The sequence below is a fragment of the Dermacentor andersoni genome, chromosome 5 (assembly GCF_023375885.2).
Source record: "Dermacentor andersoni chromosome 5, qqDerAnde1_hic_scaffold, whole genome shotgun sequence".
Lineage (NCBI taxonomy): Eukaryota > Metazoa > Arthropoda > Arachnida > Ixodida > Ixodidae > Dermacentor > Dermacentor andersoni.
Genome location: NC_092818.1, coordinates 199,299,480 through 199,312,597, shown reverse-complemented (window position 1 = coordinate 199,312,597; position 13,118 = coordinate 199,299,480). Strand labels below are relative to the sequence as shown.

At 48.0% G+C, this 13,118-nt stretch overlaps 1 protein-coding gene across 1 annotated transcript in view; it reads left to right on the top strand.

Moving 5' to 3' along the window:
• Positions 1-13,118, top strand: part of LOC126532345 (amine oxidase [flavin-containing]-like) — a 148,381-nt gene that overhangs the window by 123,516 nt on the left and 11,747 nt on the right. Inside the window, exons 5-9 of the mRNA XM_050180052.3 lie at positions 973-1,064; positions 3,938-4,079; positions 4,891-4,951; positions 7,709-7,797; positions 8,535-8,694. Coding sequence (XP_050036009.1) covers positions 973-1,064; positions 3,938-4,079; positions 4,891-4,951; positions 7,709-7,797; positions 8,535-8,694 — 544 coding nt within the window. The remainder of the gene's footprint in view (positions 1-972; positions 1,065-3,937; positions 4,080-4,890; positions 4,952-7,708; positions 7,798-8,534; positions 8,695-13,118) is intronic.

Sequence of the window (13,118 nt, the reverse complement as noted above, 5' to 3'; positions counted from 1 at the left end):
GGTTGAGATTATGTTGAGCACACACAATCTGTCACATCTAGTTTCCCTGCCGTATTTGCGATATTCTACGTGACTAGGCGGACATTAGAGCAAAAGAAATTTCAGCGGTAATTTCATTAATAACCTAGATTATGCGAATTAAATTTTTAATTGATAGCTTTAGAGGACATACTGTAATTGAAGCCGAGCAGTTGTGAAGTCATGTCTGCTAAGCAGAAATCACCACAACACTAGCACCACTCTGCAGATGGGAGACCTTAGGATGTGCTACAAAATACATTAGTGTTCCAGTCAATATTTTCCAACATGCATGTCCCAAACAGTTATGGAAGACCTTAACTACAACGCCGAGGATTCTTTTAGCAGATTTTGGGGGCAGATCTCTCGAAAGTGGTGCTATAGTCTTGAGATTTTTGCGAAGCAGACATGACTTCACTATTCCTCAGCTTCAAATTCGAAAATATAACATGTGCGCTAATGTTAGTAAATAAAAAGTGAATTAGCACAATATGTTAATCAGGGACATTATAGGAGAAATTATGGTGCTGCTGATGTCTACCTATATAGTGGCGCCGCTTGGCTATGTGACAGTTATTTTCATAAGTGTCCCTCATGAAAAGGTACACCTGACATATTTTTCTTACCGACTGCATCATTACCTTTCCTCTGTGTAATGATCTGAAGGGCGCCTTTAGGGTAAATACGTTAATGAATACGTGTGTGGGCATGGGGTTGGTTTGAGTTGAAGTCTTAATTACGTTCTCTTGGTGTTTCACATTCATCTTTTCCGTTTTGTGTGTTTCTTATCCATGGTTCTGCCAATTGCCAATGAAAAGCGGCTATACACAGCGCAAAAATTGACGAAGGACGAATAACAGGGGACAAATAATTATTCACTCTCGCTCATAGCCTGTGCTGTACAGTAGCTCCAATGCGAATCACCAGGCAGCCTGCTTTTATGCGCTGTCCCAGATTCCAGTCGACGCACCTTGGGACGCACCACACGCTGAGGAGTGGGACAAGATGTCATTCCAAGACTTCATCGATCGCACCTGCTGGACCAGGTGGGGAGCATGCGCCCGGTCACTTTTGAATCTAACACTAGCACGTCGAGAATGTTCATTCATTCATTCATTCATTCATTCATTCATTCATTCATTCATTCACTCATTCGTTCATTTTCGCTTTCGCAGTGTGTCTATCAATGCCAATTACGTTTTGTTAAAGGGGGTCAGTGAAGCGCAGACGACAGAAAGCCATTAAATTTAGGAGCGCATTAAAGTTAAGGGAAAGTGGCGCTCAGACCTTCACGTATTCGCAATGAGATGTTGAGCAGAGCCGGTGGCATCAGAAAAGAACTTAATAGACGAAATCAGTGAGCAGGAATCCTTTTGGCCACGTCACGACCGATCACAGCCAGCAGGAACAGTCACACATGTAGCACTGATGTAATAGTTCTGGGAAAACCCGCAAGGTAAAGAGAAGTAGTTCTGCGGGTTTCCGCAGAACTATTACATCAAACTGTTGCCGTTGCTTGGAGTTGATGACGAATTCGACTTTGCCCTGCCATCTGCTAGCCGTCTGGTTAGCTCAGATGGTAGAGTGGCTGCCCCGGAAAGACGGTGGTCTCGGGTTCGAGTCCCGGACCCGGGACCATTCAGGGAGCATTCAGGGAGCATTGAGGGGTGTCGTTGGCGGCATGTTATTGTGGCTTTAGAAGAGCCGGTCAGGTGGTCAGTGTGCGAGTAACACAAAAGACAACGAAAAAAGTAACATGAGTTGAAAGAGTGATTTACGCGAATAACACAAAAGACACAAAAAAAGATGAGTTGAAAGAGTGACTTCAGTACTCTCAAGTCACTAGAGGGTGTTGGCGCAGCCCGTCTCCCCTCCGCTCCTCCTCCGCTTTCCGCCTCATTGCTCCGTTGCACCCTCCTCCTGCGATTTCCTTCTCTCTTCGCTATCGGCCTTCTTTCATCTCCCGCTGCGCTCCGCGTTCGCATTCATTCTTCGCGGCGCTCGTTCGCTCGGTTATGCCGACGCTCGCCGCAGGAACGCGCTATCGGGAGCTGCCCTCTAAAAAACAATGAGAAGCAGTGTGGCTTACTCCGGCCTCGATGCACAACACTCAATCCAAACGCGGAATGGCAGTGCGCGCCGTGTGCAGCAACTATAACGGAGGCAGAGAAAAATAAAAATAAAGTCATATAGCTGTAGCCATAAAACAGATTTAAATAAAAGGAAACCTCTTTACCCGCCTCCTGCAAGCCCCTGAAACAGACCGACAGTATGTAGCGCAATAAAAAAGAAAGTAATGAATAAATCTATACACGCTCGTAAATCCCCTTCACATTATTTATTTTTTTTGTTTATTTATTTATTTATTTATCAACTGATTTACAAAAACCCGCATTCGTTCCAAGAGCATTACTGGGGGGGTGGGGGGGGGGGGGTATGTACATATATACACATTTGTGGATGTAAAGAGAAAACACAGTGTCGCACAAGCGAACCAAGGCTTTATAAGCAGGTAAACAAAAGCAATAGATCGCTAGTATCTAGATATCATACCCGTATAAAACAAGTACAGAAGTACAGCGCAGAAAACAAAACAAGTACAGGATCTGGTAAAAAGCAGCGCTATAGAGCTTGAACACACATATAAAACTGAGCATTCGATGCGATACCTACAACGGTTTCAGGAAGCTTGTTCCACTCAGATGCCGTTCGCTGACAAAATGAATACTTCAGCAAATTGCCTCTGGAAGTTGTCTCCCAAACTTTGAAAGCATGGCCGCGGCGATTCGAAATGTAATGTGTTGCGAGCATGTAGCTCGTTTTATCTATGCCAGAGCGCCCGTGAAAAATATTATGGAACAACTTCAGCCTAAGATAACACCTACGATCGCTCAAAGTCTGCAATTGTAATCTAGTCGTCATAGCGGTGACGCTAGTTGTGCGGCGATAGTCACCAACGATGTACCTGACTGCTCGATTTTGTGCGCGCTCTAGCAAATTTATCACGTTCTGTAGATAAGGATCCCACAGTAAACTCGCGCTCGAGAATAGGACGAACGTATGACGTGTACAGCACATTTCTCACGCCTTTAAGGCGCGCGTGGGAAGCGCGAGCCAAACATTCAAGGGTTCTGTTGGCTTTATTTGCGGTTTTTCTTACGTGTTCATTCCATGAAAGGGTATCCGTAATGTATACACAAAGGTACCTTGCCTCCTTTACATGCGGTCAGCTGGCATTGTTGATAACATAGGAGTTTGGCGAGTCTAGCTTTTTCCTCGATAAACGAATGTAATTGCATTTATTTGTGTTTAGAGCCATGTGCCAGGTGCTACACCATTTAGAAATCTTATTCAGATTAGATTGAAGAATTTCGAAACCAGCTGAAGCGTTCATTGGGCGATAAACAACGCAGTCATCTGCCTACAGCCGTATTTTCGAAGTAATTCCTTTTGATATGTCATTGATGAAGATTAAGAACATCAAGGGGCCTAACACCGATCCCTGCGCTATGCCAGACGTGGCAGGAACTGATGACGATTTCGAACCGTTGACAATGGTAAGCTGACTACGAGAAGAAAGGAGGGTAGGTCTCAATCCATTTAAACACATTTTCAGGAAGACCAAGGTGGGCTAGCTTGTAGGATAAGCAACGATGACTGACTTGGTCGAACGCTTTCGTGAAGTCTAAGAATACGCAATCCACCACCAATCAATTGCAGACACAATGCCGGAATGGAATTCAGCCAGTTGTGTGTCACAGGAGAAGCCCTGGCGAAATCCATGCTGGTTCTGGAAAAAATACCTGAGCTCACTGAGATGTTTAGCTATGTTGCTATCTTCTTCGTTACTTTTTAATTACCCACAACATCACTGAATCCATAAAAAGAACAAGGCTTCTGGCTTTTTCCTTCGCCGCAGCGTGGCCAAAGCCATGGCGAAGTTTTTCATCGCCATCAATGTGACGTCGGAGTCGTACGAGGGATCTCTTCTTTGGATGCTCTGGTACGTGAAGCAGTGCGGAGGCGTGAAGAGGATAATCTCCATCAAGAATGGAGGACAGGTGCTGTTCTTATATAGTTCAATTATTTATTAGCTACTTATTCCACGCGCTCGCTCGCCAGACCGCGATTTGTGCAAAGCGTTCGAGACAATGGAGCGGGTACTTATTTGCTTCTGTTCTGCAAGAGTATGTCGATCTATGTCGACCTATGTCGATCTGTTCAGCGAGTTGTGAGCTTAGCAAGTTATGCTGAGCGTTACCAGTCACTTGATGTAGTAGACAATTTCATTGAGTACAGCAAGAACTTGCGGATTGGTCCTCTGCTCCTTATAGACCTTAATCTGTCCTGGTAGACCTACGTCGACCTAGCCGCTCACACTACATTTAACCCGATGACATACTGATCATCGCAATTTAAAAGGACACACTAGGATGGAGAAATTACTGGCATGCTTTTACAAGGCTAAATCCACCCGTATACTTGGCGCCATCCTCTTCCTCCTCCTCTTCCTGCTGCTCCAATAAAGTGTTTGGATGGATAATGGTGTTCTGCAGTTAACGATAGTCAGTTGTGCTTTCGTGCACTATGCTCTACATATATCAATCGAACGGGGAGGGGAGAAAGGTCCTCTGGATATGCCAATGAACCAGCATTTTTTTTACTTGCCGGGTGTCCTGAAAAGTAAAAAGAAAAAGGAAAATAAAGTGTGTGAGAGAGAGAGATACTTAAATACTTATTTAATGTATTCGTCTCTAACTTCGTGATCTCAATTCTTCTATGGTGTCATCCCTTGCGCGCCAAGTCGTAGATCCCATGGCAACCGAAATAATTCATATTTGAGCGCCATCGTTTATTTCGTGATTTCTGCAGGAAAGAAAAATGAAGGGTGGCATGATGCAGATCAGCCTCAAGATGGCCGAGTCCTTGGGAGGTTGGTAAAAGTTCGTTCGTTTGCTTAGTTATCAGGATTCTTGGCGCCTTTTCTAACGCTTTGCCCTTCTGGGAGCAGCTTCGGCGCAGACGAGTTTGAACAGCTGAACTGGAACAAATGGAGACCGACAAGGACGTCGTCTGTCTCCCTTTGTCCCTCGTTGCACTTGAGCTGTTCAACATCGTCTTATCCATGAAGCAACTAGCTCAGTTCAATACTCTTGCAGCTTTGGCGCCTTTGTTATTTAACGCCATGGTCGTCGCATCGCGTGAATCGCAGCACACGCACTCGCCTGGAGTGACCGTGTCTCGCTTGGCGTGCGGCGCACCCGTGGCGGCCCGCACTGACGCGATACGTGCGGACTGCTCCGTCTGAGCCGCACGCGCGTGCAGCTTGTCCGCGAGGTACACGTGCGCCCCCACGTGGTGTCGCCGCAGTTTCGGAAGAGCGCACCGTCGGTACTCCCGGTACCATTCCACCAAGAAGAATTTGCGAATATTCGTTCTAGTTGGCTAGTCATCTTAATTGTGCATAAAGGTTGAGGGAGGCTTATCTAACTTACAATAATAGAATAAAGCAAAAGAGAAGAAGGAAAAAATGAAGGCACTACACTCTGCTCGATCTTACAGGTACAGTAATGAGAAATATTATTCGGGCTGTGTTAGTAAATTGCCCCACTGCGATGACAAAAACGCCGTTCTTGACGCGAGAAGAGCCTCGACTAGCCAGAATAGGCGCAAGAACGAAAGGTGACTGGTGACGCCCCCTTCCGGCACCAACTCGCCGTGACATCATGTACTTCGACGGCGTGTGCTAGGGCGTAATTAATTTGTCATCGGTAAAGCAGGACTCTCAAACAGCCAGAGACTTAACTTAGCAAGTTTCACAAACTTTTACTGACCTGCAATGGCCCAAAATCAGAAACTAATTTGAAATCCGTGGCGTTACACTGACCTATATCGGCGTTGGAGTCTCTGAGCGATATTTAAAAAAAAATGAACGTTGATTTTAATTTCTCGTCTAATAATCGACGTATTAGCGCGAAACTAACGAAAATACAGTTAATACAAATAGAGCAACATTTATTAATCGTAAGTATGCCCAGCAAGGCTGGTATTGACGAACCTTACGTAAATGCCGCCCGTGATTGGCCATCGTCGTCGTCTCGTTCCCATACCTGTCACGTCATCGGCAGATGGCCGAACAAATCGGCAACGCTCTAATGTAAGAAAAGTTCTCAGAATTCGGACCAATGTTTCCATAACCTTTCAAATAATTTTTTTTTTTTTTTTAGGAGCGCTTCGGACGGCGTGATGACGCTTGGTACATCATTTTGCGGGAATGCGGAGTGTGCCATTTGTGGATAGCGAAGGCGTCCGAAAATTCACGCGCGCTGCCATCTCAGGGTATCTCGGATGGAGGCCTGTACGGAATTACGTGACCAAATGAGGGCTCGAGCAGGATTAGCCCGGCAAGCTTCAGGCACTTGGTCTTCCGGCAGAGAGATACGCGACCACGAACACGAAAGTAAATAATCGCGCATTAACCAGCGTTGCTGAAGGAGGCCAAAAACGCTATGTTCCGAAATTTAAAAATTGACAGTTCCGAAATTCTAGTGATGTGAACCAATAATGAAATAATAATCGCAGTCTAAAATGCAGATAGCGGAATATCCCCTTAATATGTTCTCGTAAATCCATGTACGCTCGGTCTGAAAAAGAAAGCAAAATGCGAATATCTGCCTGCGAGCGTTTCAGTGTCACCTGTCTGTGTATATTTTTTTCTGATATCTTCGCTCGCGGTAAGGTTGACATGCTCGCAATTTCATGAATGCACACAATCAATGTTTACTGCGTTGCCATGAGAAGTGTCGAAGTGGAAAAAGGTCTACGAAGTGTGGGAAGCCGGCCACGTAGTAGAGAGTAGACGAGAGAGCTTTATATATATATATATATATATATATATATATATATATATATATATCAGGAGCAGGTATATGGGAACAATGGAGATCAAACTCATTTTGCTCGCCTTTACCTCTATATCGCCACTCATATTTTTATTAATTTACATGCTACTGTAGTGGCCCTCTTAAAGAGATCGCTTCGAATCAGGTCGGGCATCGCTGAGAGAATGCGATAATCGAGCCTTGCATTCGTGTCCTGTCCTGTTCGACCCCTCGATCATTCGCTGCTGTTTCGCGACAAGGCGCTTGTCGGTCGATGTAGCGAAACGGGAAGGGCGGTTCACTGAACAGTCAGGTTGTCAGTGCCGGCGTAATTTCAATACGCCTCGTCGCAACTAGGAAGTGACTTATTCCAGACTTTGCTCGTCCCACGACGTTCTGCCGTGCGGCGCTGCAGCACGTGACGTGAGTGAGTGAGTGAATAAACTTTATTGTAGGTCCGGCGAGGACGCGAACTCGTCGCGCACCCGGCTAGTCCCACGTCGGGACCGGCAGGTCTAGCCCACCGGCCCGGTCGCGGGCACGCCGGACGGCCAGGATTTGCTTTTCTATAGCGGGGCTACGCAAAAGCGAGTACCACTCCTCCTTGATGAACTTGGGGCATGTCGACCCGCACTCCCAGAGCATGTGAGGTAGAGTGGAGGTCTGGCTGCAGGACGGGCAGGCGTCGTCGCGATACACGTCGGGGTAAGCCTCGTGAAGCGGGAACTTAAGGGACGATACTGCGATTCGCTGTAAACCTTTCCGTAATTTGCGCCGACTCACCGTGTGCTCACCTTCCGTGTTTTCAGACAGGGTGAAGCTCAATTCTCCAGTGGTCAGCATCACGCAAAGCAGCACGGGCGTCGTCGTCCAAACTCTCAACGGCAAAGAATACAAGGTGAACATGAGAAACTCCTAATTTATCAATGCTTCAATTTCGCGAAACAGAAACAAAGTGCGGGGGGGGGGTGAGAGGCTGGCATCTTAAATAGAGATGTCCACCTAATAGATGAACCACTTAACCAACGCTACTGATTCGATGTCAGCAATTAACACGTAATGTCCCGCTCCCTCTGCTTCTCTAAATTATAGGTATCCGCTTCCTAAGATGTCTCAATTCCCTAACTGCAGCGTTCTGGTCAGCGGTCCACAAATGAGGGATAACTTATTTTTAGGATAGCTGTCAAGTGGGCATGTTGGTAAACGTTCATGATGGAAAAAGCGTTACTTTTCATCAGCGCTTTTTGCATCATGGATAACTTATTGTAGTTTAAATATACCGACTGTGCAGTATTTCCTGCACGTGCTTGCGTAGGACATCTCTTTCAACGTGTTACGTGGTATCGCGTGAGGGTCAAATATGTGTGCCTCCCAGTATTAGCCTTTTTGTGAAACCTGTACGCCTAGGCAGGCTTCGCAACGAGATGACATGCAGCTTTGCTACAACATTGTATGGTTGCGTCCGAAGGACATGTGTATGTTCGCGTGCGGAGAGTCCCGTGTCTCACCGTGTCCTATAAGTGTTCCTAGCTGACGACAATGACTTTCCATGCGAGCCATCTCATTGCCCGCAAAATTGGGCTAAGGCACTTTACTACGACCGTGCCTATGTTTTGCTTGTCGTTGAAACCGCAGGGCAGTCACGTGATCATGGCCATGGCTCCCCCTATGCAAATGCGCGTCCACTACTCTCCCCCGCTGCCTGCGATGCGCAACCAGCTGCTACAGCGAATGCCCATGGGCTCCGTCTGGAAGTGCCTCGTCTACTACAAGGAGGCTTTCTGGAGGAAGATCGGTGAGTGAGCCTCCTTCTGTGAAGTCAAGGGCCCGCCGCTTTGCGTGTACAGAGGCGGCACCAAGAAAAAAGAACTTGTGCACTTTGCAGTAGCGTGACTTTCCCTGCCTGCTGAAACCTTTTATTGCGATAGCATTCATATGGACACTCCAACCGCATTTTACAGTGGAGCTGTTAGAACCTCGCTGGGTTTCTCTTGACATTCGCAGCTTCGCCTAGCTGGGAGAAAGTTAAAGCAGGGTATAAAATTAACATCGCGCAGCATAGCGGCGCGGCGAGGATGGGTGGAGCCCAGCGGGAATAGAGTTTCATATTAGTACAACTAGAAGGAAATCTGGCGCTGCGGTCGTTCAACCATCATGGGAATGATGGGAAGTACAGGCTACGGATTGGCGTTCTGTTGACTGGCGAACTAGTCTACAAGCATTTTTTGGCAGTTTTGGTTTCGCTCCAAGAGCAGTTGCTGTAACCTGCAGTGGGACAGTGCAAGACAAAGCTCTCTGCCTTTGTTCTGTTGCTCGAAGTGGCGATAGCGCGCTGGGCCAGCGCCTGGGACGATGTCTGTGTTGGGGTGTGGTGTCGAAGCCCTGACGAGAAAGCGACGGCATCGTAAACATTGAAAGAACATGTTTTGACCGTCTGGACCTTGGTTTGTTAAGTGTGTTATAGGTCGGCACTGTAGCGTTACGTGCTTTATGAAACTTTAGAATAGGAAGAAGAAGGTACTACTGATACAAGACATAGACAGTTGTACTTCTAGTGGCTTGGCAATCAAATTTTATTGAGGGCTTCATTATGCATTGCTCGTTTATGTGCTCATTCAAATGCGTATTTTAGGACTTTGAGAACACAAACTTACTTGTGGTAGGAAAGGTTGCTGCTTCCTGGCTGTAGTCTAGTGTCGCAAAATGAGTAATTGCAAAGCCACGCTGTAACGCTTCGGAAGCGGTACGTCAACATAAAACAAAATGAAGCATACTCGTAGGAGGCCTCAAGCATCCTTGCTAGCAGTGCAGCATATGCGCTTAAAAGTACTTGAATACGTTCAGCAATCGTGACAGCCGACGCTGCCTTTTGAAAGAGCGAGAGAGTTCGCAAGTGCCTGTCGTCTGCGAGAAAAGTCTCGCGTATGCAGCGAGCAGGCATCGTAGCAGATGACTCTTCTGGAATTCATCTCAAGGGCGCAACACTTTCTCACAATACAACATTTTGATTTCCATAAATACTTAATGAGTATCTTTATATAAGTACATACACAGTAATTATTGCTGTTGTAAAAGGAAATAAATAATTATTCTCTGGAGTTAAATCGGAAACAGAATCGCACAAGAATTCATACCCTAGTGTGTCCTGTTGATAAACCATAGCAAACCGTGCTTCAATCTCAGTCATACAAAGTTTATGTAACGTGTTGTACATTATATAAGATACTTCAGAAATAAAATTACATTTTACGCGATAATATTTGAGTATAGCTTCGTTTACTGCGCCACAAACAAATGCCACTAGTCTAAAGATTGAAGTCAATCCGAAGCCTGTTTGAGGCAACGCTCATGAACCGTAGACACTAGCGCCACATTTTCCTCTAGGGTATTTATTTAGAAACTCTATGCTAGCGGGGGAGAAGGAGCGGCGCGGCGGGGATGATGATGATGATGATGATGATGATGATGATGGTAGCAACTTTATTGTACCGCCGGATAAGGAGGCCCCCTACTCCCCATCCCCGGCACACAGGCCTTGGGGACGGGGGCCCGAACCTCCACGATTAGAAGCAAACAAAGAGGTTTTGACTCTTCGCGGCTTCTTCCGCCAGGCGGATGGCGTGTTGCTGTGCAGTAGGGTCCTCGCTCCGCTGCAGGGCTTCCCAGGCCTCTCTACAATTTATGTTTGCTTTAGCCCCTGGTGAGCTAGCGCATTCCCAGATTATGTGATCGAGCGTCCCTCTCGCCCCACAGTGTTAGCACTCATCGTTTTCTCTATCATGCATAACATGGTATGGCCAGACCGGGTTTACGAAGTTCCCAGCTTGCAGGCGCCGCCATGCGACTGCCTCTCTATTGTTTAGACGTTTATCCGGTGGTGGCACCAGTCTCCTGACACAGGTGACGTGACGTCATTGCTCTCCAATAAAAACCCGCGCGCTCGCTTCGGCGGATTTCAAGAAGCTACCAGGTACACGGCGTCAGAGCTGTACTCGCGGACAACTTTCTGTCGCAATGAAGTGAAAGTTATGGGCGGATGGCTGCTGCACATGTGTTACGGCTCCAAGTAGTCTTTCAGGGTTTGACAGTGCTTTTGGTTGCTCGGAACAGACGCCGAATCGAGACAGCTTCACGCGCGACGGTTTCGCGTTTGCCTAGACGCGGAAGGGAAAAGCCGCAAAATAAGTAAACTTATACGTGCAGTAGTGGGTTTAATTTTATTTAACTGTTGCTAATAAGGTGTTTATGTTTTCCCTTCCCCAGCTTAAACTAACGTGGATGAAAACACGGGGCTCTTTTCAGAAGCGATATTGTGCGCGCTTTGCCTCCGTAGCTTTCCCTTCGTTGCCGCAGAAAGTTGTCTGCGAGTATAGCATGAATCAAAGCTGGCGATTGCCGCCGCTGACGGTCGCGTTGGTGCAGTGTCTGGCACACGACACCGAAGCATATGGCGTGTCAACAAATCGCTTATGCAGCGGCGGGCACCTGAAATGGCGCGCTGTCCCAACCGAAACCCCCCACGTAGGAAGACGGCATGGATTTTTCTGAAGCCTTAACTCCCTTCAGCTCCGCTGGTCTCGGGTGTTTGCGATAGCAGAGCCACGCATAATTTTTTGTTGTCGCCGTGGTGTTCTGTATAAAGTCCAAGGGCGATAACATGGTCACCGCACGTCATATCCTGTATGTGTGAAAGCGCGCGAGGGAAGCCGACGATCTCGGCTCAATCTCGCGCGCCATATATGGAGGAAAGCGGGTGGGCAGCGCGGGAGCGACGGGGAGGGGGGACATCGACTCCGCCAACAAGTGCGTACTTCGCGCGCGCCGTATCTTGCAAGGGATCTGCAGACGGATCATACCTTTGTGCACACTGAGTTGAAGCAATAGACCACACGAAGGCCACTTCGCTCGCTGCTGCTGTTACGCTTGCTCACACACTCAAAGCTCTCAATAAACACCAGGCTAGGAACTGGCGCCGCCTGCAAACACATGCCCACACTTGTACCGCCTACACGCCATCTCCCCAGACAGATATACGTCCTGGACATGTCCCTGGTGCAGCAACCGCATAGGGACACTCACACACATAACACACGAATGCACCGACCGTCCGGGCGACGAAATCTCGCCACGAGTCACAGCACACAGACTCACTACGTGGTCTTAGGAGCAAGACTCTCCGAACTGGACCTGGGAAGCCAACTGGCGATCCTCGACCAGGCCTGGCGAGCCGCGATTTCCAGTGGAGCCCTGTCAGAAGGAACCACCCAGGAATAAACCGCGCACAAATTGATGTATTAATAAAGTTTCACCACCACCAGCAGCAGCGTTTTGTCAGCGAGTGTACGCGCTCATTGAGGAGTGATGTGTTGTTGTGCCCGGCGGCCCTCCAGATCGGGGGAGATGCCACACGTGCGGCATGTAGTTGTCACGCCTCCATTCGTCACACCTGTCAGCAGCATGTGTGCCCGGAGGCACTCCAGATCGGGGAAGATGCTACACCTTCAACATGCAGTTGTCACGCCTCCATTCGTCACACCTGTCAGCAGCCCAAATTGGCCTGTCCCCGCCGGAGTGAAGGTCAGTGCACGGTTACGACATTGCACGCCTGTCAGCAGTCCAAATTGGCATGACCACGCCGGGGATCGGAGTCAGCGTGCGTTCTTCCTACTTTCCTTCTCGGTGCCCAGGGAGGGGCGTGCGTTTCCGACAGGGCGCACCGAAAGGCGCAACCAGCTCACCGCCGGGATTGGTCTCCTGAAGCCATCTGTCTCCTGACGCCGGATTGATGGAAACCAGGAACAATGACGACGCAGGCATAAAAAGCGGATCCGGATGGCTGAGAGGGACGCTCGGACACGCTAAGACGCTACCATAGTGTGTGTGCTCCGACGGTTCCGACGGTTGGAGCCGTTTTGTAATCTCAATCATGTACCTTTTTCAATATATTCCTTTTTCTTCATTTTCTTAAAACGTTGCTCGGAACGCTTTCTCCCGGCACCTGGCACGGCACCACCAATGAAAACTTCGTTGACCGCACGGACCCCGACTTCGTAACAGTGGTAGTCAGCGGTGGGATTGACCTCACGGAACTTTGGACGTGCTGACAATCGCAACAGTGTTCATGTTTGCTTGTGCGCGCTGACACCAGGCTGGAAAAATGAAGCATGGTGACGCCACTGAAAAATGAAGTCTGGTTCCGTTAATCGTTATGAGGGGACT